This window comes from Hippoglossus hippoglossus, chromosome 15, assembly GCF_009819705.1.
Source record: "Hippoglossus hippoglossus isolate fHipHip1 chromosome 15, fHipHip1.pri, whole genome shotgun sequence".
Classification (NCBI taxonomy): domain Eukaryota; kingdom Metazoa; phylum Chordata; class Actinopteri; order Pleuronectiformes; family Pleuronectidae; genus Hippoglossus; species Hippoglossus hippoglossus.
The window spans coordinates 7,354,228-7,376,514 of NC_047165.1; the positions used below are offsets into that span (position 1 = coordinate 7,354,228).

At 42.2% G+C, this 22,287-nt stretch overlaps 2 protein-coding genes across 5 annotated transcripts; one reads left to right on the plus strand and one right to left on the minus strand.

The window, feature by feature from the left end:
* Nucleotides 1-191: 191 nt before the first annotated feature.
* On the minus strand, nucleotides 192-5,695 carry si:ch211-248a14.8. Of its 3 annotated transcripts, XM_034608810.1 has the most exons (7): nucleotides 5,616-5,695; nucleotides 5,435-5,520; nucleotides 5,020-5,056; nucleotides 4,559-4,760; nucleotides 2,245-2,545; nucleotides 1,190-2,140; nucleotides 192-1,000 (listed from the first exon to the last, which is right to left on the minus strand). In XM_034608810.1, the coding sequence occupies exons 3-6, from the start codon at nucleotides 5,031-5,033 to the stop codon at nucleotides 1,737-1,739; spliced, it is 921 nt and encodes a 306-aa protein (XP_034464701.1). In that variant the 5' UTR covers nucleotides 5,034-5,056; nucleotides 5,435-5,520; nucleotides 5,616-5,695; the 3' UTR covers nucleotides 192-1,000; nucleotides 1,190-1,736. The 3 variants fall into 3 exon arrangements, with proteins under 3 accessions (XP_034464701.1, XP_034464700.1, XP_034464702.1); XM_034608809.1 differs by lacking the exon at nucleotides 5,616-5,695 and having other exon boundaries at nucleotides 5,435-5,598; XM_034608811.1 differs by lacking the exons at nucleotides 5,435-5,520; nucleotides 5,616-5,695 and having other exon boundaries at nucleotides 5,020-5,075.
* Nucleotides 5,696-10,992: 5,297 nt separating this feature from the next.
* Nucleotides 10,993-21,503, plus strand: p4ha1b (prolyl 4-hydroxylase, alpha polypeptide I b). Of its 2 annotated transcripts, none has more exons than XM_034608807.1 (15): nucleotides 10,993-11,317; nucleotides 14,948-15,030; nucleotides 15,199-15,295; nucleotides 15,459-15,610; nucleotides 16,043-16,180; nucleotides 16,322-16,561; nucleotides 16,717-16,931; nucleotides 17,013-17,189; nucleotides 18,207-18,277; nucleotides 19,905-20,004; nucleotides 20,191-20,244; nucleotides 20,340-20,405; nucleotides 20,979-21,047; nucleotides 21,224-21,320; nucleotides 21,430-21,503. In XM_034608807.1, exons 1-15 carry the CDS (start codon nucleotides 11,304-11,306, stop codon nucleotides 21,498-21,500), a joined length of 1,644 nt encoding a protein of 547 aa, XP_034464698.1. In that variant the 5' UTR covers nucleotides 10,993-11,303; the 3' UTR covers nucleotides 21,501-21,503. The 2 variants fall into 2 exon arrangements, with proteins under 2 accessions (XP_034464698.1, XP_034464697.1); XM_034608806.1 differs by lacking the exon at nucleotides 18,207-18,277 and adding an exon at nucleotides 17,374-17,444 and having other exon boundaries at nucleotides 10,995-11,317.
* Nucleotides 21,504-22,287: the final 784 nt, after the last annotated feature.

Consider the following 22,287-nt stretch of genomic DNA (forward strand, 5'->3'; position numbering starts at 1 on the left):
CCAAATGTGGTTTTGTTTACATTCATTCATCGTGTTCTTTAAGACGAGCGGAGACAAAGAAGACATTTATACATTCATCTCTTCTAAATGTTTTGAAACTTGCATCGTTTGCCATTTACAGGTAATAATAAATTGCACAAGTACAAAAAGGCAAGAAGCTCAGAAAATGTGCAGAAGATACATTTAATTTAATGGGAAAAAAATACATTGTCACACATCAAAACATTTCATTAATGCACATTTCAGATTGATGACCCCATCAGTTTTCTGTGATGGGGTCCTATTTGTGGCAGTGTGTAAAGAAATGCATTTATCTTCATTTTTGGTTGCACTGAACAAACAGATGTGTTGCCATGAATCTGTAGAACAAGTTGTTATTGTTCTTTTTTTTCAGTGAGACAGTCTTGTGATCTAAAAGCTCAGTAAATCCATGTTTTCTGTATGGTAACTAAAGGTGAAATGATAATGTACAATTTTCTACAGTGGATATTCATGCTGCTAATGTTGAAATACATGTACTGATGGTGTTTTTAACTGCACTTACAAACTTAAGTTAGAAACGGAATAAATATTTTTGCAAGTAAATTTATTTTAGTTTTATTTCAGTTCTTTTATGTAAACAGATTCTGTTTCACCATCCCTCAACATTTAATATGATACAATATTTACTTTTGTTTTTAAATATAATACATATACACTACACATTTGGGAAAAGCTGAATATTAATAGCTAATTGTTAAATGTAGTTTCTGATAACCTACAAACAGACATTTAACTCCCTCCTCATCGTGGCCACTTATCATCTGACAGATCTCAGCTGTCACATTCATTTAAGGTCAACCTCCTCTGGTTAAATATTCATCCAGTCAAGGATTTCAGCTTAAATAAAACCATCCAGTAAATCTTATGAACTGGGTTCAACTGTCCGTGTCCAGTACAAATAAACTGGAACTCACTGTTTTCCCTTCTCACCTGTCTTCCAAGGACAACTTCCACAAAGCTGCGGTTGAAAATTAATTTGGTGAAACAAAGGAACTTCAATCTCTCAGTTACTGTTCAGTATTCTGACAACAGCATCCGTCTGTGATAAAGAACTCCTTTTTCATTATGTATCATCCACAATTATGGTCAGTTTTTCATAAATATACATTAGAAACCAAGTGTTTTTTTTGTGATATTTTGTTGTCACCTTCTCTAAATTCTTTGTCACATTACATTCACAGTCTGTTAATCGTTCATGTGGTTTAGTCGTGGGATGATTCGGTACACGGTGTCCTGTCCTGTACAGAAATTACTTTTCCAGAATTAAGAAGAAGGCTAACTGGTCTCAACACTTTTAGACCCAAGGATAAATCACTAGCTTATTATGTGTTTTCTCATGCTGGTTACAATTACTCATTCTGCATTTTATCTTAGCTGAAAATATGCACATGCCTGAGTAGCACAGGTCATGAGTGTGGTGGCCCTGAGGGTCCAAACACAGCAGCAGTACTGACATTGAACTGTCATTCAGACTTGGGTTCTGTCCAATAACAAACGAGACAAGTTGCCCCTCCCCTTGTGTTATCTGAATTGTCCTTCTGGGTTTAGTGGAATGTCCCCAGGGCCACTACATGGATGTATAAATGTATAAAGTTAAAAAAGCAACTTTTTTACTCCATAGATTAAAAAAATAAAAAAAACACTGTTGGCAGTGATGTGAATGTGTTTCACTGGTACAGTCCTTTAAAGTGAAACTACAGAAGAAGGAACGGCTGCACCACCTGCCGTGCTGAGTGGAGCAGTGCAGCAGAAAGCGGCGAGACACATAGAGCCGAGATACTGACGAGGAAGTTCAGTACCATCCCCAGCAGGAGGATGGCGAGCAGGTATCCATGGAAGAGCAAACTGTGCCAGCTGCCCCGACTCAGAACCTGCCAGGGCCTGTCTGGGTGCAGTAGCCACAGGAGGCCCAGCACCCAGCTCTGGTTCACCAGCTGGGCGTAGTAGATGTCAAAAATGGACGCTTGGGCATCAGGGGAGTGGGGGTGCTCAGCTTCAGACACTTTGGCCAGCCAGGTCAGAGAGAGACTGTGGAGGATTAAAGCCAGAGGTGCATACATGTATTCCAGAGGATCAACAACCGAGAGACCTTTGGACACTGCAGAGAGAGAGAGAGAGAGAGAGAGAGAGAGAGGAGATTGATTAGAGGTTCTGAGGTTAAGATTCATCGATTTCACCTCGAAACATCCTGTGAATATTTACCTGTGGCGACGAGAGAAGTCCCAGTCAGGATGGAGATCAGAACAGAGATGTGGAGAGAGGGCAGAGATGTCAGCTTCAGAGCAAAACTAAAGCCGACAGTTATCAGGGGCATCAGGGGCAGAGTGGTGGGGAAGAGGCCGGAATACGCACTGTTGGCTTGGGCCCACGTAGCCAGCACGGCGTGGATGCTGCTACAGATAGCTGGCACCAACACCCTCTCACCCAGAGACCTGGAGTAACGCTTCAGAGGCACCAGACCCAGGACGTGGAGGAGATTTAAGACTGACAAGGAGATCAGAACCTGGAGAGGATTTCATAATGTCATTATAAAGCATTACAGTGCACACACCACTGTATACAGATGCTCAAATAGAAAGTTCTGACGGTGTGCAGAGTCACAGATTTTAAATTCATGACATACTTGTAGATGATACAAACCAATAATTGCCCTGATTCTGTGCCTCTAAATCTAAACTGCAAATATGCAAAATATTCTATAGCTTCTCCTTCTCACCTTTTGCTTTTGTTGGACATAAAAAGCAATTTGAAAAATATTTATTTTCAATCTGAGAAACTGAAAAACCCGATTGATTCCTAATGGAAATAATGGTTGGCTGCAGCTTTCATCTTTGTCATTACACAGTTTTACTGTATGTAAAACCCTCAATTATCATTTTTAGACGAAGCTAAATACAAATAAACATCTTCTCTATTATAATCAATGAGACAACCCTCTTTGTTCAGGTGTTTTCATGTTTAAAATGCTCTTTAAAGCTTTAAAACACTCATTAATGTCGAGCTGTTCTGAAGCATAATGCACACGTCATGACTGAAAATACATCAATTGTGGTCTGAACTGGATATGAAGGCTGGTCGGGGGGGGGGGGGGGGGGGGGGGGGGGGGGGGTCAACACTGCCTCTCATTCAAAGTCAACTGGGTTTGGCTCCAGCCTCCATGACCCCTAAAGGATTATCAGTGTTGTTAAAGGACGGATATGAGGTAGACTTTAGACCAGTCACAGGGTTATTCCCTGATATTACTTCAAGAATATTCCAAATGTCCATAAATCAACATGTTTACAGCCTTCGACACACACACACACACACACACACACACACACACACACACACACACACACACACACACACACACACACATACATAGGTGACTTTTCATTGTGCAGGCATTTCAAGTTACCTGCAGTAATGATTAACAACGGTTCTAAATAAAAATTAAAAACAAAGATTTCTTAATGAATCGTCGTTGTTCTAGACCAGAGGTAGCCAACACGGTGCCTGTGGGCTCCTGGTCGCCCGCAGGGACCCCGCGAGTCGCCCGCAAGGCATGCTCTAAATTTAAAAAAGAAAAAAAAATTAAAAATGAAGAAAAAAATGAAAAAATGAAATTTGAAATTAAAAAAAAAGTCAAACCGCCATCTCACTCTATGCTGAGACAAGCTAGCGGGAGCAGCAACGATGGCGAGCTAGATGTGGTTTTTACCCCCCAAACTAAAGAAAACAAATTATATATATAAAGGGTTTTTTATTGTGAAATATTTGCAGGAGCGGAAAGATGCACGGCTTCATACTGTGTAGTACTGGTATTTATTTGAGTACAAGGGACTTCTTTCATACAAGGCAATAATCATATTTGTGGCCATATTCAAATCAAAGCCTATATGTAAAAACATTGTGCTGCAGTAGCAGCTCCTCTGCAGAACATGATGTGGAACTGAGAAGCTACATATTTTGCATTGTAAATATGAATTGATATTAATTTGAATATTGTCATTGAATAGAAAAAGTTGCACAACTGCCTCTCTTTGTGTATATTTATTTCTTGTACATTCAGCCTTTAACAGAAATTGCAAAAGATAATAAATATGACCCTCCTAAGTGGGTTTTTTGGAAGATATCAGGGTGGTAGCTCTCGGCTTACGTTTGGAATTAAAAAGTGATCTTGGGCTCGAAAAGGTTGGTGACCACTGTTCTAGACTCACACATTATTACTAATATTAACTGTTATCACCACTGTTTTTTATCAGTATCTTTACAAAAATGTGCCGACTGTGTGGGTGACCTTTTTAAATATATTATATAAATATAATAATAATAATTTCCCATTTTGCCTGTTGTCAGAGATAATAAATTCAGTCCTTCAGTCAGATGTCAACAAAACAGCAGGTAAACCACAGTGTGCAATGTTGTCACACTTAGTAGAAAGCAAAGCATTTCATTTGTGATTGCTTTATTTTGATAAAAGATTTAGATTTATTGTCAATAGAGAGTCATCAGGGAGCAGCCGGTTACCAACCTGGCCAAAGCACAGAGCCACGGCGTAGGGGTAATGGTACTGAGGGATGAAGATGCCGGCCACAAAGTTTCGGAGTCTGTCAGCCAGTCCATATATCACCAGGACCACCAGGCAGAGGGCGGGAACCAGGGGCCTCAGTGCATGATTAGATGAGAGACTCCTCGCTGCTGAGGCACAACGTCCTCGCCTCCAACTCCTTGAACTGCACAGGGAACCGAGACGAATCGTACAATACATGAAATTCAAGTTTGTAAGTCTTTCCACCAGAATAACAGAAAAGGCCCATTTTTGCTGAACTTAAAGCTCATTGGTTGCTGAATTGTTTGGTTGACAACCTCTTGAAAAGTAAATTATTTGCTGTGATGAATCTATTTGGTTTTATAAATATTTGTTTTTTCTCATTTCAGTGGTTCACAGAGCAACAAAGATTATATATAAAATATAAAAGCCAGTAAGTTTACCTTATATAAGACATGCTGTCATTCTGTGCAGATCTTCCTGTTGATCAATGTGGAAATCAACATGTCAAGAACAACTGAAATTCAACCAGCAGCTGAGACAACATCCTCACCCACTGTTGCTTTGGCCTGTGTCATGTACCAGTTAAATATTAACCCTAACCTTTGCTTTATTTCATTCTGTTTTATTTATGATTGAGGCTGCAAAGCTTCGAGCCAAATTTCTTGTGCTGAATCAAACTAAGTGAACGAGTCGAATCTACATTCTTGAGATAATATCAGCAGAAAAGTCATATTACGGTACATATATCATTGGAGGTACAGCTGATATAACTGCATGCTTAAAAGGTTTAACGGTTAAAAATGGTTAATTTAGTATTTTTGTTAACATTGAGAAATCACAAGAATTTAAACTCACCATCAGGATTTCCTCAAAAAGTCATATTTCATCTTCATATTCCAGTCATCACTTCTGAGTGGCTGTGGCTGCCGTCCTGTCACCACCTACAAATAACAGCACAGTTGCTATATGAATTTGTGCACCTTCTCCCTCTCACTCTGCTGAACTGGCTCCTGCTCTCTGCGTCGCGGGCATTCACCTCATGTGTTTCCATACTTCGCTCCCATGGACTTTGGTCCCGGTCTGTTTGTTTTCCCACAATCAGACAATTAGACAATCAGAAGACTCGTGAAAGTCATCTCCTCTGAACACACACAGAGATAGAGCAGACATCTGTGGAATCTATCAAGGTTTTCTGACACATTTTATTACACCAGACGAGTGAATCTGAGACTCTTTCAGCCTAATGAGAGGAATTCTATCCATCTATCTATCTATCTATCTATCCATCTATCCATCTATCTATCTATCTATCTATCTATCTATCTATCTATCTATCTATCTATCTATCTATCTATCTTATATTGATTATAGATTTCTAACCCTATTGATGAAGCTTACCTCTTCCTGAGGAGTGAGTAAATCCTGGCTCTGCTTCCTCTCAGCTTTACCACCTGTTTGTGACATTCCTGACAGTCCGTCTCCAGCTTTTCCCTGCTCCCCCACACCCCACACCCCCACCTCCTGTCTGGATCCCTCTGTAGCTACACAGGCCATCATGGAGTCCAGCAGGCACATAGCTGCATGAGTGAGGGTCTTCTTAAGTAAACAAACCCAGCAGACCAAGAGGATGGGGGCCTGTGCTCTCTGCAGCTCAGACAAACACAGTAGCAGCGTGAGCACCCTGACTGATCCAGGACACAATAGCAAAAAGCCTGTTGTAGGCCTCAAAAGGCTTTTAGTTCTACCTCTGTGTGTCATTGCGGCTGGTTGAACATCACAAAACACAAACAATATAATGTAGTATGGTGACCAGTCATGTGTGCGGAAACATGTGGACACTGATATGAGTGATATACAGAATGTATACACTGTTATGTGTGTTTATATTCTTCACTGAGCCTTCACAGTCTGCCAACTTGTTTCATTAAACTCACTATGGCAGTCGAATAGCAGTTATCAAGAAAAAAAAACACATGTGCACTGGATGAATCATTAAAATTATGTTTTCATGACTGTAGCCAACGCGAGAAGATTTTAGATAAACTTCCATCTTTCAACCCTTTAACAAGAAGTTAATGATTAATTAACAACTTTGGACCATGGACCATGTTTCAAATCCACACTCAAATAAAGACTCCAGAGTTCAATAAAAAATACATCACCGTACATTAAAGAAGCATGAAATGACAACAATTTCTGCACAAAACCATCCATTAAAAGATGTCTGCCAACATATCTGTTCTATTAAGTGCATCCTCTTCCTATTTAAATCAATATAGCCTGTTTGATAAGAACTGTCCTGAACTCTGGTTTTATGATCAACGTGAAACCTTTTTGCGTTCACAGCAAACACTGGGAGTTAATTTGAATAAAGTAGGACTCCAGTCCACGTCTCTCCTCTGAGAACCTGTCACAGCCAGTTACCATGTGTTCCTCTAGAGCACTTAACCACTGCTGCGTTTCCAAGACCACCAATTAAATTAAGGTCGAGGCTGCAGCGGGGCAGAAGAAAGAAGCAGCAACTAATTGTGCATGGTGGGTTTTCTCAGATCTTTTATTTCTCAAAGTTTGTTTTTACAACATTTATTTGTTTCTTGGTGTAGCATGTTCTTCTGATGAAGGCCTGGTGGGAAAAGCTGATGCATCTGCCAAATGACTTTAACAACATGGGTGTAGTACTGTCCAGGTAAATCAGTTTCTTTTTCTGTTTGTGTGTCAGAGTGAACAACAGTTGTCGAGCGGCCTCCAGAGAACCTGTCAACACATTCCAAACAGAGAGCTGCATCTTTGACAGAGAAGCCAATAGTACAGGCAGTGACCATTCCTCCGTCATACCGATCCAGAACAAAGGTAAAGGTTGCATTTCGGACTTCTAACTTGCACACACAAATGTATGCACACACAGCTAAACACACATTCTGACACTTTGAATTTCCTCAGCGGTGTGTGAGCCAGAGGGGGCGCTGGTTCCTGCTCTTCCGGAACCAGCTTGTGTGGAGCGAGGCTACATCACCCCACAGCAAGCGTACAACCTGCTGAGCGCAGAGGAGGGCCAGCCTGCCTTATACGATCCTCACTATATTCTCATCCTGGACTGCCGCAGTGCAGAGGGGTCGGTGCTGCACAGATACTCAACACCCCCATGGAAATCACATTATGGTCTTAAAGTTACCAGCTTTCAATCAACACGTCTGTTTCCACACAAAGAGGATAATGATGGAGTTTATTGCAGAACTTTGTACAGAGTTGTATAAGTTTGAGTAGTAGTTTCTATGTTCTTTCATTATTCGGAAGCTGTATGATATGAGTTAGTCCTGTCCTGATGTCGAGCACCAAACGTATAGTGAAATTAGTTTCTATGACAAATACATTGATGAGGTTTCTAATGAGATTTCATAGAGAGAGACTCATTATTTAGAAATTCTGCTATAACACTGTGTAAAAATAACATGGGAAGTCAAAGATTTACTGTGTACGTTAGGTACAGGGATTGCCATGTGGTGACAGCGCGGGCCGCTGTGACGGTGATCCACCCTCAGCTGGGCTGTCTGATCAGCTGTATAGATCTGCAGAAGTATTCTATAATACTGCTGTACGCAGAGGAAGGATCCAGCCCAGGTCAGCAATGCACTTCCATTCAGACTCTGGTGATGTTTTAACTTTTTATCCAGCACCACATTGTGTCAAAATGTTTGGTTTTGAGCAAATACCTGCAAAATGAATGACATTCCCATCAGCCTGAGCTCTACTTTGTGTTCAATCGGCAAATGTTAACTTGCTAACACATTGAAGAAATATGGTGAACATGATAAACCTTTTGCTTAGCATGAGCATGTTGGCGTTGCCATAATGAGCATGTTAAAATGCTAATAATAGTCAGTGCCAAGAACATGACTGTAGACTTGTCTTGTTGAATGAACCAGGCAGTCAGATCTGATTATAGTGATTTACTGTGTTCTTCACTGTTTCTGTACACATTTCAGTGGGTAGCTTGAAGGCCAGGACAGACTCCCCAGACCTTCTCAGCCTTCCACATCCTCTACCCATTCCTGTGCACACCACGAATGGTCCTGCTCGAACCGGAGCGGCACAGCCTCACCATCTACCCCTCAGAGATCCTGGAAGGAGCTCTCTACCAGGGCTCTGCCTCCCAGGCCTCCGACTACCGCATCATCAAAAATCTACACATCACGCACGTGGTCAACGCCACCGCCAACTGCCCCGACGCTTTCCCCAACACGCTGTGCTACCTGCGGCTGCGTCTGAGCGACAACGCCCAGCAGGACCTGGTGGAGGCCCTGCCGCTGGCGTCCAGGTTCATCAACACGGCACTGAGGGGTGAGCCTGCTGGCCACGACCTGGTCCCCTGTAGCATGGGCAGGAGCCGTAGCTCGGCCCTTACGCTGGCCTTCCTCATGGAGCACCGGCGCTGGTCCCTGCTTCATGCCCTGCGCTGGTTGAAGGAGAGGAGGGCCTGCACAGCACCCAATGTGAACTTCCTGTGTCAGCTGCTGACCTATGAGGAGCAGCTGTTTGGGAGCAGACTCACGTCCCTGGACGACATCCGCCGATGACTGCAAAATGGGAATGAAAAGAGGATACACTGGATTGTTTTCTTCCTGCAAAGCACATTGAGAGAATGTTTAAAACAAGCTGAGACTAAACAAACAGATTTGGATTATACTGCAAGAAAGACTCTCAAAGACTGGATAGGAATATATCTTCCCCCACAAGTTTGACTTTCACCATCAAGCTCCACACAGTGTTTCTTGTGCTATGCTTCAATAACATTAGTCATCATACAGCTGTTTAATTATGCGACCTCAGTATGACTCAGTAAAACCCCTGGTATGGCGTTTTGTTTGGTGACAGTTGATAGAAAAAGTTTTATCTGTCATGTGCAAGTCAACAGTACAATGAGAGGTGTTGGACGAGATGAAACCGGTCAGCTCAGCAGTGCAACAATTTAAATTACAATAAAGAAAAGGTAGAAAGAGCTTACAATATAATAAAAGTCAACTACAGGACAATACTAAAACGATATATACATTCAAAGATGTAGTGTGACATTCGTTGCAAATGTGGTAACAACTTTAACCGTATGAAGTGTTTGTAAATAAGTTATTGATCATGTGTATGTATAGTTATTGCACCGTGTGTCAGTTTTTTCACATTTTTCCAGAGGTGAGTAAGACTTTAAGAAAAGAATAAAGATCAAACAGGCAGGAAAACAGATGTGCAGAGGGTTGTTAGTCATGAGTTGACTACAAGTTTAGAAACCTATGGGCCTGTTGGTAGAAACTGGTTTTAAATCTTGCAGCCCTGCTCCTGTATCATCTGCCAGAGAGTTGAATGGCTGTGGTCCTTAATGATGTTGTGTGCCTTCCTCCGTAGACACTACTGGTGGTAGATGTCCTGGATGGCTGGGAGACTGTTACCAGTGACTCTACCGCTCTCTGCAGTGGCTGTGAGCAGAACAGTTCCCATACCAGACTGGGATGAAGCCTGTCAGCGAGCTCTCGATGGTACACCAGTAGTTTGTGAGGATGCTGGTGTTCATTCCAAATTTATAAAATTTTACATTAGAAATTATTTTTTCATTATTCTTTCCATCACAGTTTCTCAGACTGAAAAGTGATTTATATGATTATCGTCCCTCCATTATCTGTACTGCTTGTCCTTTGGATGGTCCGCGGTGGAAACTGGAGCCAGTCCCACCTGACGACGGGCGAGACGTAGGATACGCCCTAGACAGAATCAAACTACCATTCACAGTACCGTCAATTTAGAGTCTCCAATTAACCTCCACCTCAGAGTAGGTGGAGGTAACCCACTCACACATGGGGAGAGCATGCAATCTCCACTCAGACAGACCCCAGCTGAACTGGGATTCAAACCAGGGACCACAGATATGGTGCTCTGGTACTCTCATGCTCCAGGACGGGCCTGCAAATACCCAGGGTTCAGCACATTCACATACATACTGTTTACATTACGCACACATTTGCGCATCTGGAAGTGGTGCAGTCAGTTTTAACAGCCTGCAATGCACACATGCGCGAGCACACACACACACACACACACACACACACACACACACACACACTCTTAGCTCCACCCTGCTGACCTCAGATGCATGCATCAGGAATTCCCTCCCTCCAGTCACAGCTTTGGGTTTGGGAGGGGGAAGGAATTTTCTGGAAAAGGGGGAGAAAATGGAAAGACTGTGAAAAGTGAGGATAGCGAAAAGAAAACTTAAGATCAATAAAAATGTGCAATGCTAAAGTCACGGTAAACACTGCACAACCCCACAAATCAACAGTTTGTTACATGGTTGAAAATCTGCTCTTTCTTCTTCTTGCACTACTTTCTCAACACGTGGCAAACGAGTGACGACACAGTCCTTTTACTTTTTTTTTTACGTGAAAATCGTAAAAAGTGATCCGCGCCTCTCCGCGGGTCAAGACGTCTGCAGACACCTCCCCCGGCTGCCACAGACGACAGCCCCCTTCATAGTAAGAGGAGGACCGGGCGAATGTGAGGATCTGCACGTACTCCCCGAGATCCAGCCCTTTACCACCAGATGGCCAACAGTGCATCGCCGGAACACCACCGATAGGAACAGCCCGGGTCCGTGCTCATCTCTCCGACCGAACCCAGTGCGACCGAGTCCGGCTGCAGCAGCTGAGGGAACCCGACGCATTCCTGCTAACTCCCCCCCTGGATGCTCCCGTCAAGGTAAATAAAACCTCTCCTGGGGCGGATAGAAAAAACAACAAACGCTTGACACATGCACAACTTTAAAGTCTCGTCTGGTAGTTTTCGTGTCAGCTGTGACTATACGCAGTGTCTTTGTTTTTTTTTTATTTCGAGCCCGTTAAACGACGCCAAATTCCCGTTGTTTCCCAAAGTTAAGTTAGCTTGATGCTAGCTAGCATGAGAACTAGCTTAACTTTAGTTTGGGGGAACTTCGGCTGTTTTGTGGTGGTTTCTCGCGTGCGGGAGACGATGTCACCCCGGCGGGCAGATGTGTGAGGGGGTGCAAGGAGCGAAGTCAGTGACAGAAAGGCGAGGAAACGGGATGAAAACTGAGGATTTTGCACGTTAATTGTTGGAGGAATACCGACGCACTGCAGCCGCCTCCACTCAGCCCTGTGTTGGGGGAATTAAACCAACAATATACTGATTTTATTTCATAGCAGTCACTACGTTTTGACTTCACACAGTCTGTGTCGCACATCGCAACTGGGAGCTAATATATTCATGAAATATCTGCAGCCAAACAAATCCAACTTCTCCCTCCCCACTAGTTTACGAGTAACCTTCCAGGTATTAGTCGCCTCCCCCGCTGGGAGCCAGTTAGGATGGGGTTATCGACAGGTTACTGCAGGTTCAAGTATTTCAGCCCGGCTCCACGGAGCAGTCCTGCAGCCCTCTCGTGAGCTTCCTCCGGCGGGGAGGGGCGAGGACGTGGCAGTCCTCCTCCATCCACATCCTGTGGAAGCCTCGGTGCAACCTGATTCCACCGCCTCGGTCCCTGTGGAACCCGGGGGAGATGGTCGAGGTGGAGGCGAAGGAAAGACCCCCCCCCACACACACAGCTCAGTGCACGATGAGAGGAGACGTCTGTCATTAGGATCAGAAGCTCAGCTAATGTGGAAGTGAATCTGTCTCGTCAGGTTGTGAACTTTAAAAGCCCCTGAATCTGTAGCACTGGACTTTTTTTGTGTGTGCAAAGGATTCATTCATTCAACAGCTGATGAGATGCATTCAGAGATTCTCATGTAATGATGATATCTGTGAAAAACTGCAAAGTTTCCTCAAGGAGTCAGTTTTATAGACTTGTTCCTTTTTTAATATAGGAGAGTAATTTTTTCTAGGAAATAATATCCGTACACTATAGTGAGGTAAAATCCCAAAGTTGGTGCAAACCATAAAGCCAGAATGGTTTGGATTTGATTTGGAGCTGATGCCGACACCGATATTAGAGAGTAAAACATGTGTATGATATAAATATACAAACTGACAGTGATTCCTAAGATGTTTTAAAAAAGAAAAAAAAAAAGATCAGTTTTCCTGCAGTAATAGTTAAGATTGATATTAATTACATGGCATCAACTTGTTCATTCCTTATTCAACGAGCACAGTTTCCTCAGGCATTTGCCAATTTGCTGAGAGGTTTTAAAATATAACTTACAGCTATATTGTAAGTTAATTTATAATCTCTTTATACACATGATTACAAATCATTTAGTATGACATACTCTCATTCTCTTACATTTATGATCCATAAGCCAGTGAGCACAAGGAGCATTGGGATATAACCTGTTTTCCCTCAGTCAACATTACATATAATGAACAGGCAAACCTAGTTTACTTATAATTTTTGAGGTCTGGAAAAAAAACTGCAGGCAAATTATGCTGAAGAATTTTCGGTGTTCTGTCTAAACAAGTGGCTCCGCAGGTTAAATGTTTAATGGTTTTTGCTCCATCAGGAATGTTTTTCACATGTCACGGAACAGCATTTATCCTCACAGGCACTTTCACTACAACTCACTCTCATGTTGGGCATGAATCATGGATCTAAATTACAACTGCTGTTCTCCCAGCTTTACTCTTGACACTACACTTCTACAGCACAGTGGCTGTCACCCTGTCATTACAGTAATTACATTCTACTGTTTTCTTTTATCCTGCTGGAAATCTAAGTGGCAAATGCTTATTTATGGTATTCTGGACTGGGTGGCACCACATATACTGGAAGTACTATGGCAGCAGTGGCAAAGGATAATGGTAAATTGCACTTGTTTGTACTTTAATCGTGTTTTATTTTAATAAGTTCTGTCAGATATATTTTCTTTCCTCTAAGATGCCTGCTGCTGACTTGAATTAAAATCCTGTGTGAGGTCATTCCTTCATTTTCACCGAAGGCTTGTCGTTGTGGCAAATTCTGAACCTGCCTGAGCCTGTTGTCTGCTTCCAGTAGAAGGCTTCACATGCGTATCTACGTAGATGCACGGTTCGTGTGGAGATAAGAGTAGATGTGGGTGTTTGCATGTGTGAATTTAAGGAATCTTTACAGATATTTGTATTACAATAACTTTATTCTAGTTTTTTTCCTCTCTTTTTTGATACACTATATTGTATTATACATATATTACACGTCAAGTACTTTATGGAGTCCAGTCCATATGTATAACAACAGAACCAATATGATACATCAATCAGAAACAACCTGGAGGTTCTTGTCCTTAAATTAGAGGTTGGAAAAATCATTATTTAGCCATTTATAGTTAAATGACCTTCACAACTTTTACATTCTCTGTGCCCTCTAGAGTTTGCCTGTTAATGACTTAATCACATGGGCCCCTTGTCTCTGTTATATGTGACCTAGAAATACACATTCCAAGGGTCACAATACTGTTTAAGGCCGAGTTTTCGAGAAGCAAGAGACGATTTGTTCTCAGCATGTTATCATATGTTGTATAAACTACATAATCCAAGAAAACAGCCAAGGTCCTCTCTGCTGACATGGTGACAAACCCAGTATCCCCACAATATTTGTCTGAGAGAGAATAAATATTTAGACCTGTTGAAGGTATAACTGCACTTGGATGAAAAATAAACGTGCACATGTATCCTATGATTTTCCATTTCTCTCTCTGTTGACGTAGCTCCAGATCTATTAGTTCACTTTTCTATTCATACAGTGAAAATGTTACAGTCCTTGCACATACTCTTGAGATACTGTGCGTACACAGACATTCCTGGACATACCTTGCCTTGTCCCGTCTGTCTGTGTCGTACTCTGATTTCTGTGTGTATGAGCTGAAAGATCACAGTGGTAGTTACAGCTGTGCCAACTCCAAAGCCCAACCGGACACTTACATCAACCACAGACTTATATTTGACTTTGTGTGGTGGGTAGGAGACTGCTCTTACCAAAGGATTTAGTTTATTCTCCAAGTCTTTTTAGTTCAAGGCTTTGACTATTCATTTTGCTTGACTATTTTATAGCTGTTTTCTCATGACCAGATCCATCTGACTAGCTCGTTTAAATCCCTCTAAAAACACATGTTTATATGTGTGTATTCTCAGGACTTGAGATCTGAATTCACCCTCAACATTTTAAAACCGTCCCTGATCTTACAGACTACTTTAATCATTTAATTTTATATTATTCTATTTCATTTGATCTATTTTTTATATTTCTGCTTCAATGTGCAATATTCATTTGTGGCTAAAAACTTTGGTCTCACATGACACTCCATGATTAACATTGCTGATATAATTGTTTTTAATATTCATTTTTCATTTTTCAAGTAAATTTTTTAAATAACTCATTTAATTCTCTCACCCTTTGTTTAGGATGGAGCTGTTAAGTTGGTGCTTACTGTTGCTGAGCTGCCTGCCGTTGCTCTCAGCCAACAACGACTTCTTCACCTCCATAGGTAAAACCATCAAGCAACATATGGTGCTCGTGTTCTAAATAGTTAGTCTCTCCACTGAATCTTAATGTTTTACTAGACATAGCAAATGTCATCTCACAACATGAAATTATAAGTTGCAGCCATGTGTAATTGGTCATTGCAGCACTGATTATGTGTCTGATTCCTCAGGCCAGATGACAGATCTGTTATACACAGAGAAAGACCTCGTCACCTCTCTAAAGGACTACATCATAGCAGAGGAGAACAAGCTTGAACAGGTGAAACGGTGAGTTTGTGGAAAAGGATGAGACACATATAAGCATCCATGTACACAAGCATAGAAAAAGGGTGCTAATAAACAATCCATAATACGTATTATTAAAATGTATGATTGGTTAGCGATACAACTGTGAGTAATGCATCTAACTCGATTGCTTTCATTGTGATAGGTGGGCTGATAAGTTGGAGTTGTTGACAGTCGCAGCCATGCAGGACCCCGAGGAATACCTGGGGCATCCCGTGAACGCCTTCAAACTGATGAAGAGACTGAACACAGAGTGGGGGGACCTGGAGAGCCTTGTCCTCAGTGACACCACTGATGGTACGCATAAAGAAAACCTGGTTCACATTACAACTCGGCAATAACCATGTATGCTGATACGACCGCGTAGTTTGTTGTTTTTCCAGATCCTACAAAAAGGGCCAGATCCGTTAATAATTAAATTAAAGCAAAAAGCTAAAGAAAAGGACTTTAAATACACAAATCCAGGGAAGATCTTTATTTATGTTGTGCTGCATATTTGTTCCAGATAAACAGTATTTCAGTAGAAGTTTCTGAGGTCAAATAGAACATGACTCATTAATTTTCCCCACATGTGGCTTAATGGAAGTATATCTTTAAAGATTAAAGTTGCATCAAGCAGTCTCCCTGACCATTAGGAACGAGTATTTATCTTCCACTTGCTTGGGTTTTATTTATCCCACACAGAATCATCCTATATCTCTTCTGTCCTTTTCTCTCTATCTCTCCCAGGATTTATTTCCAACCTCACCATCCAGAGAAAGTACTTCCCCACAGATGAGGACCAAACTGGGGCTGCTAAAGCTCTCCTCCGGTTACAAGACACATACAGATTGGACGCCAACACAATCTCTATAGGAGACCTACCTGGTAAGGGTCTTAAATCAGTGCGCACCACATCTATCTGTGATCAAAGACCTAGTTTTTCTTGGTTTCTGTGTGATTTGCATTAGAAACAATGTGATTTAGTTTTTATGTTAATGCTTCCATCTTGTACCCTCTACACACTAGGAGTGACACACAAGATCCGTATGACGGTAGAGGACTGTTACGAGTTGGGGAAAATCGCCTACTCCGATGTCGATTACTACCACACAGAGCTGTGGATGGCCCAGGCCCTGAAGCAGCTCGATGAGGGAGAAGAGTCCACTTTAGATTCGGTGACGGTGCTCGACTACCTCAGCTATTCAATCTACCAGCAGGGGGATATAGATCGAGCCCTGGTGCTCACCATGAGGCTGCTTGAACTGGGTGAGTCTCCATTCACTGTTTTTGGATTCACATTTTCTTTCATTAAGTAGAATCTGGACAGTGCTAAACACCATCCAAGTATAGCCGATAGCCTATATGGCTATTTGTGATGACCACTATAACTATACTGTTGGGTTTGGAATTTTCCTGTGTAGACCCAGAGCATCAGCGGGCCAAGGGCAACCGGAAGTACTTTGAGTTCCAGTTGGAGAAGCAGAAGAAGGCTGCGGCGAGTGAAAGTCTAGTAAAGAAGGAGCGAGGCACAAGAGAAACGGGTGAAAAGAAGAAGTCCAGAAAGAACATCACCAATCAGCTGCTTCCTGAGAGGAAGAAGTATGAGATGCTTTGTCGTGGGGAGGGCATCAGAATGGTGAGGAAGACAAAGAGACACACAATTTCCTACTTTCAATTTCGACCTCCTTTTATAACCTCTTTCCCTTTCTCTTGTTAGACCCCCCGAAGGCAGAGCCGACTGTTCTGTCGTTACTATGACAACAAACGCAACCCCAAATATGTGCTGGCACCTGTCAAACAGCAAGATGAGTGGGACCGCCCCTACATTGTCCGCTACCTGGACATTATTTCAGACAAAGAAATGAGTACGGTCAAGCAGCTGGCAAAGCCAAGAGTAAGTGTTGCTTCCATACTACACAAACATAAACACAGAATGGTCGTTAGGATTTTTGTTTTGTTGATTTCTGTTGTGGAGTCAAAGCTGTGAGGCTGGTTCATATGTTGGACGAGCACACAGACACACACATCTTTGTATGTGTGCGTCTGTGTGTGGGTAAATCGTGTCCCTGGCTTCACAGCTGCGCAGGGCCACCATCTCCAACCCCATCACAGGAGTGCTGGAGACTGCTCCATACCGGATCAGCAAAAGGTAAGGCAGAGCCAGGAGCCGCCAAGAACAGAGGAGGATGTAGGAGAGAGCTGAGGGGGGAAAGTGAGGATTTCTCCTTTTTCCCCCTCAGCGTGTCATTCCATCTCTCCTGTGTATTCCTGTCTGTTCATATCGCCATTTCTCCGCCCCTTCCAAAGCTTAAAGGCTCTTGAGCTGAAGCACAGGATCCAAATGAGAATCATCAGAGCATAGAAACTTTGTTTTATAGGTCATGTTTTTAAATTTTCAAATACATTATCTTATGGTGCGTACAAATTACTCAAAAATGAAAGAAAAAATTTGAGAAATTTATCCTTGGAACAACTGTTCTTGGGAGGAAAATAGTTTGGATTCTGCTGCTGTTCTTGTGGAACTTGTGTGGATATGTTTCTGCTCAGGAGTCTGCTATAGAAAGGTAACACAAGAAGTTAGAGGAGGAGGAAAGTGTGTTACTTCTTCTCCTAGTCGATACTAACATAGTTTATTTTTGTGAGCCAGGAGGTGCATCAGAGGCGTCAATTCCTGATACGTTTTCTGAAATGGAGATTTGGTTTCTAGCATTGCCTCAGAAACACTCTGGTCTTTCTGAAGATAAACATTGACAACTAGTGACCACATCTGTCTTTTCTCTCTCTCTCTCTCTCTTTCTTTCTCTCTTGTTGCTTTCCTTGCTCTCCACTCATCCTCCTGTGTGAATCGAACTCTTTCAATCTTTTCTTTCCCCTCAACCTCCGTGTCCTTGTGCTGCTGGAACTACTGTAGTTAAGGCGAGCCACGGTGCATGACCCCCAAACTGGGAAACTCACTACAGCCCAGTACAGAGTCTCCAAGAGGTAAGGGGCACAGGTCTACAGGGAGGGCCACCTTCCCCTCCTCCTCCTCCTTATTTAACTCCATCTTTATCTCTGCGCCCGGGCTGAAACACTAATTCAGCCCTGCACCAAGCAAACTCTACGGAACAACAATGAAAATGTTAAGTTTCACCATGAAAACTTGACAGATGAGGTTTTAATTTGGTTTCAGTGAAAACTTTAGCACTTCTCTACCAGGACACCAGACTGCTAAAACATCATTTCAACCAAGTTAAACATTCCTCTGTGGTTTCTTGGTGTGGCTGAACATTCTTTTGTCTAAACAAGTTTGGTATTTTCATAGAACTGCACAATTGACAGGCTGTTTTCTTTACCTCAGGTTCAACAGTATGAGATGTCCAGAAAATCTCTATTCCCATTTGCACTTTCCAGGAATGAGGCTGTATCACATTCTCACAGCTGCTGTGACTCTGCTATGCTTCTTTAACTTCCATATCAGCAAGAAACTTCCAAAACTCGAGTCTGGATGCACAAATATACAGATGTAAACTGCAAATGTACTTTAAATGACAGTTTATTTCACAGATATATTTGTGATTGTTGGTTAAACGTACACCCCACCCTAAAAATAGCAGGTTTGGCGTCCAACCAAAACCCCCAAGTTTCTTTGGTTTTACTCGTCCTGGTAATAAATGTGAGTGTGTATATGTGGCCGTAAGGGTGTGGTGTCCCTTTCATGTTCTGTGTGTGTACGTGCTGGCCAGCATGTATTTCCAAACTCACTGAACATCTAGTGATAGCTTTGACAGATGGATGAACTCAGACGAGGTTGACCCGTCTCACACAAGGAAAGAATCTGTTGGCTCACGTTTTGTCCAGCCTTCCATCTAAGATATAACTTATTATCAACTCAAACTCTTAATAAATAAAGTTGAGTCATCTCACTGTTTCTCCCACACACATCTCTCCAAGTAGAAATTCTGAGAAAATGCCTCGTTGTGGGGGAATTGTGTCAGATGCTTTAAACAACCAAATTTGAGTGTTATAAGCTGGAATTTATTTTGTATTTGTCTCCTGTGATGCTGACTTTATTGTAAGTTTATGGTTCATAATACTCTGTGTGGTTGGAAGTTTTTTTATATGTGGATAGTTGATAAAAAGGGCCAATTTAAACTCTATATTGTGGTTTGGAGAACTCGAGTCATGTTTTAATCGTTCACCAGAAACAGTTTGTTGCTGGGCTCAGTCAAGAGCTCATTCCAAAGGAGCCTTCACTCACACTGGGTTGTGGGAGTGAGTATGAAAGGCAGGTAGTGTCGGGGTTAAACCATGAAAATACTTTCACTCCTCAACCAGACTCGTGTGCAAAATGTCCACCAGACTCAGTCTGAAATCACAACAACCCTGTACCCTGAGCTGATTGGAGAACCTGAATCTTGGGCCTTTCTTTTTAATTTCACATTTTCCTCCTCACTTCTTTTTCCTGTCATCTGATTGTAATGCAGAGCTTCACTTACAGTTTGAGCTTGTCATGGCAAGTTTGCAGCATGAGATCTCTGTCGCCTGTTTTAAAAGAAATCTTTACCACCACCTAGTGGACGAATAGTCCTTATGTCTCAACTGGTCTGTTTTCCATCCTGTATTCCAGTGCATGGCTCACTGGCTATGAAGACCCCTTGATTGAAAAGATCAACCAGAGAATTGAAGATCTCACAGGGCTGGAAATGGACACTGCAGAAGAGTTGCAGGTAAAAAGCTTTTAATTAAATCCAGACCTTGTTTCTATTGAACCTACATGGTTCTTATTTGCATGTAAAATAAATTCTAACAATCTCCCTTGTCTTTGGGAAACCTTGGTTTGGAAATGTCCTTATGTTGGAAAACCTGTTTTGTACAGTTGTGAGACTTAAATGATGTTTTACTGATCTCTGCAGGTTGCGAATTATGGTGTCGGAGGTCAATACGAACCTCACTTTGACTTTGGAAGGGTAAGACTCTTTGTGATTGACAAGTTATTTTCTCTAAATTTACAGTAGTGGTAACATGTCAGGATGTTAAATCTGATGTTTACTCTTCTCCACAGAAAGATGAGCCTGATGCTTTTAAAGAGCTCGGCACTGGGAACCGCATTGCAACATGGCTTTTCTACGTGAGTGAACCTGATAATTACACTCCAAGAACATTGTTGTTGAATTAAATTTATATTATGGCCAAATTTTCTCAGACTCTTGTGTGTCCATCATGACACATGCGACAGTCTCAATATTATACAGGTAACACTCACTCTTTATTTACATTTATGTACAGGTAGGACATGAATAGGATGACGGGAGAATAAAGTACATCAATAGAAACTGAGCAGTCCCATTCTCACTGGTGAAACAGTGAAGTTTGCTATAAATCTTTTCATTGGTTTTGTTCAGTGTGACACCCTGCTATTATACATCAAGGACTGTGCCTCATCTCTGATTATGGACTTTTCCAGTGAGCAAAGTCTTTGCTGTCACCAAAGTAACATCTAAGTTAAAGTGGGTCCTAATACATTATTATGCAATAAGGAGGAAGCTGTATTTGATGGAAGTGAGAAAGAGACGACGCAAAATATCACATGGGATCATAACCATTCAACCTAGATTCAAGACAAACATACATTTAGTTTTATATATTAAATTAAATCCTCCTACTGAAGTCATTTGACCCCTGAACTCTGCCTCTGTTGTAGATGAGTGACGTCTCAGCAGGTGGAGCCACAGTTTTCCCAGATGTTGGTGCAGCAGTTTGGCCCCAAAAGGTAAATAAGTGCTCATACTTCACCACTTAATAACTATTACTGTCTCAATTGTTTGTCAAAATAGTTAATTTTAGTAGAAGTCAATTTAGGATATTGACACTGTGAGATTCCTGTCTGTTCCTGGAGGCTTTTCTCTGCTGCTGACCTCTCCTGCCTGTTGTCTGTGTGTGTTCCAGGGTACTGCAGTGTTCTGGTACAATTTGTTTGCTAGCGGCGAGGGTGACTACAGCACCCGACATGCAGCTTGCCCAGTGTTGGTGGGCAACAAGTGGGGTGAGCTGGAATTTGAAAGCAATTCAATCGAGTGTCATAGCGTTTAAAAGATGGGTGGACATTTGTACTGTGTCTCAAGTTCTGATTATTTTCTGTATTCCATCTTTAGTATCAAACAAATGGATCCACGAGCGAGGCCAGGAGTGGCGGCGACCTTGTGGCCTAAATGAAACCGAATGATGACAAAATAAATCTCCTCGTCACCTCTCTGCCCCTCCCCCCCTCCCCCTCCCCTTCCTTGTGACCAGAGGACACTGCCGCAGATCACAGATGACACATGTGGAAACATGGGGCTCACTCCCTCTCTTCAAAACACTCCTGTTATTCCCAGCTGTTACGCTCCGAGCCCACAGATTGTTTGGGTTAGCGTGGAGCCCCTGGACAGTGTTAGCATTGCTGTGACAGACATGTTCTTGAGGTTGTTGGCTGGTTTTGAGAAACACACGTGTCCTTTTTTCCCTCCCGAGTTCTTTCTCTGCACTCTGTATGAACTCTAGCTCTGTGGTGAGGTGGCGTCTGTCAGGACCAGCCTCTACCCCTCCATTTTGAACTTTAAAGGGGACAGTTCACATTTTTTACATACAGGCCAGACTGATGCATTATACTCATGCACATGGAGCCGTGGTTTGTGAGAGAATGAAAACAGTTTCAAAAAACAATCCCACATTTCAATCAAATCAAGTTGTATTTGAACAGCCCATATTAACAAATCACAGTTTGTCTCAAAGGGCTTAACAAGGTGTGACTTCCTCTGCCCTTAACCCTCAACAAGAGTAAGGAAAAACTACAGCTACATCCGATACCATATCAGTACCCTAAATATGTCAGTTTGTTTTTGTCCATCAGGATCCATGAATTATTCTCAAAAAGGCCCGATCTCACAATGTGAACGAAATAGAAAATTCCTGGATCTGTTCCTTGGTCCGGATCCGTGCCAAAATTTAATGGATTCTTTTTTTGGCCCATC

Excerpts from the sequence above, each read along its gene's own strand:
- si:ch211-248a14.8 (XM_034608810.1), bottom strand. Across the intron at positions 2,546-4,558 it reads TGGCTCTGTGCTTTGGCCAG|GTTCTGATCTCCTTGTCAGT; the intron begins GTTGGTAACCGG and ends AATCCTCTCCAG. Across the intron at positions 2,141-2,244 it reads GACTTCTCTCGTCGCCACAG|TGTCCAAAGGTCTCTCGGTT; the intron begins GTAAATATTCAC and ends CTCTCTCTGCAG.
- p4ha1b (XM_034608807.1), top strand. Across the intron at positions 16,562-16,716 it reads CATGAGGCTGCTTGAACTGG|ACCCAGAGCATCAGCGGGCC; the intron begins GTGAGTCTCCAT and ends TTTCCTGTGTAG. Across the intron at positions 21,321-21,429 it reads GTTGGTGGGCAACAAGTGGG|TATCAAACAAATGGATCCAC; the intron begins GTGAGCTGGAAT and ends TTCCATCTTTAG.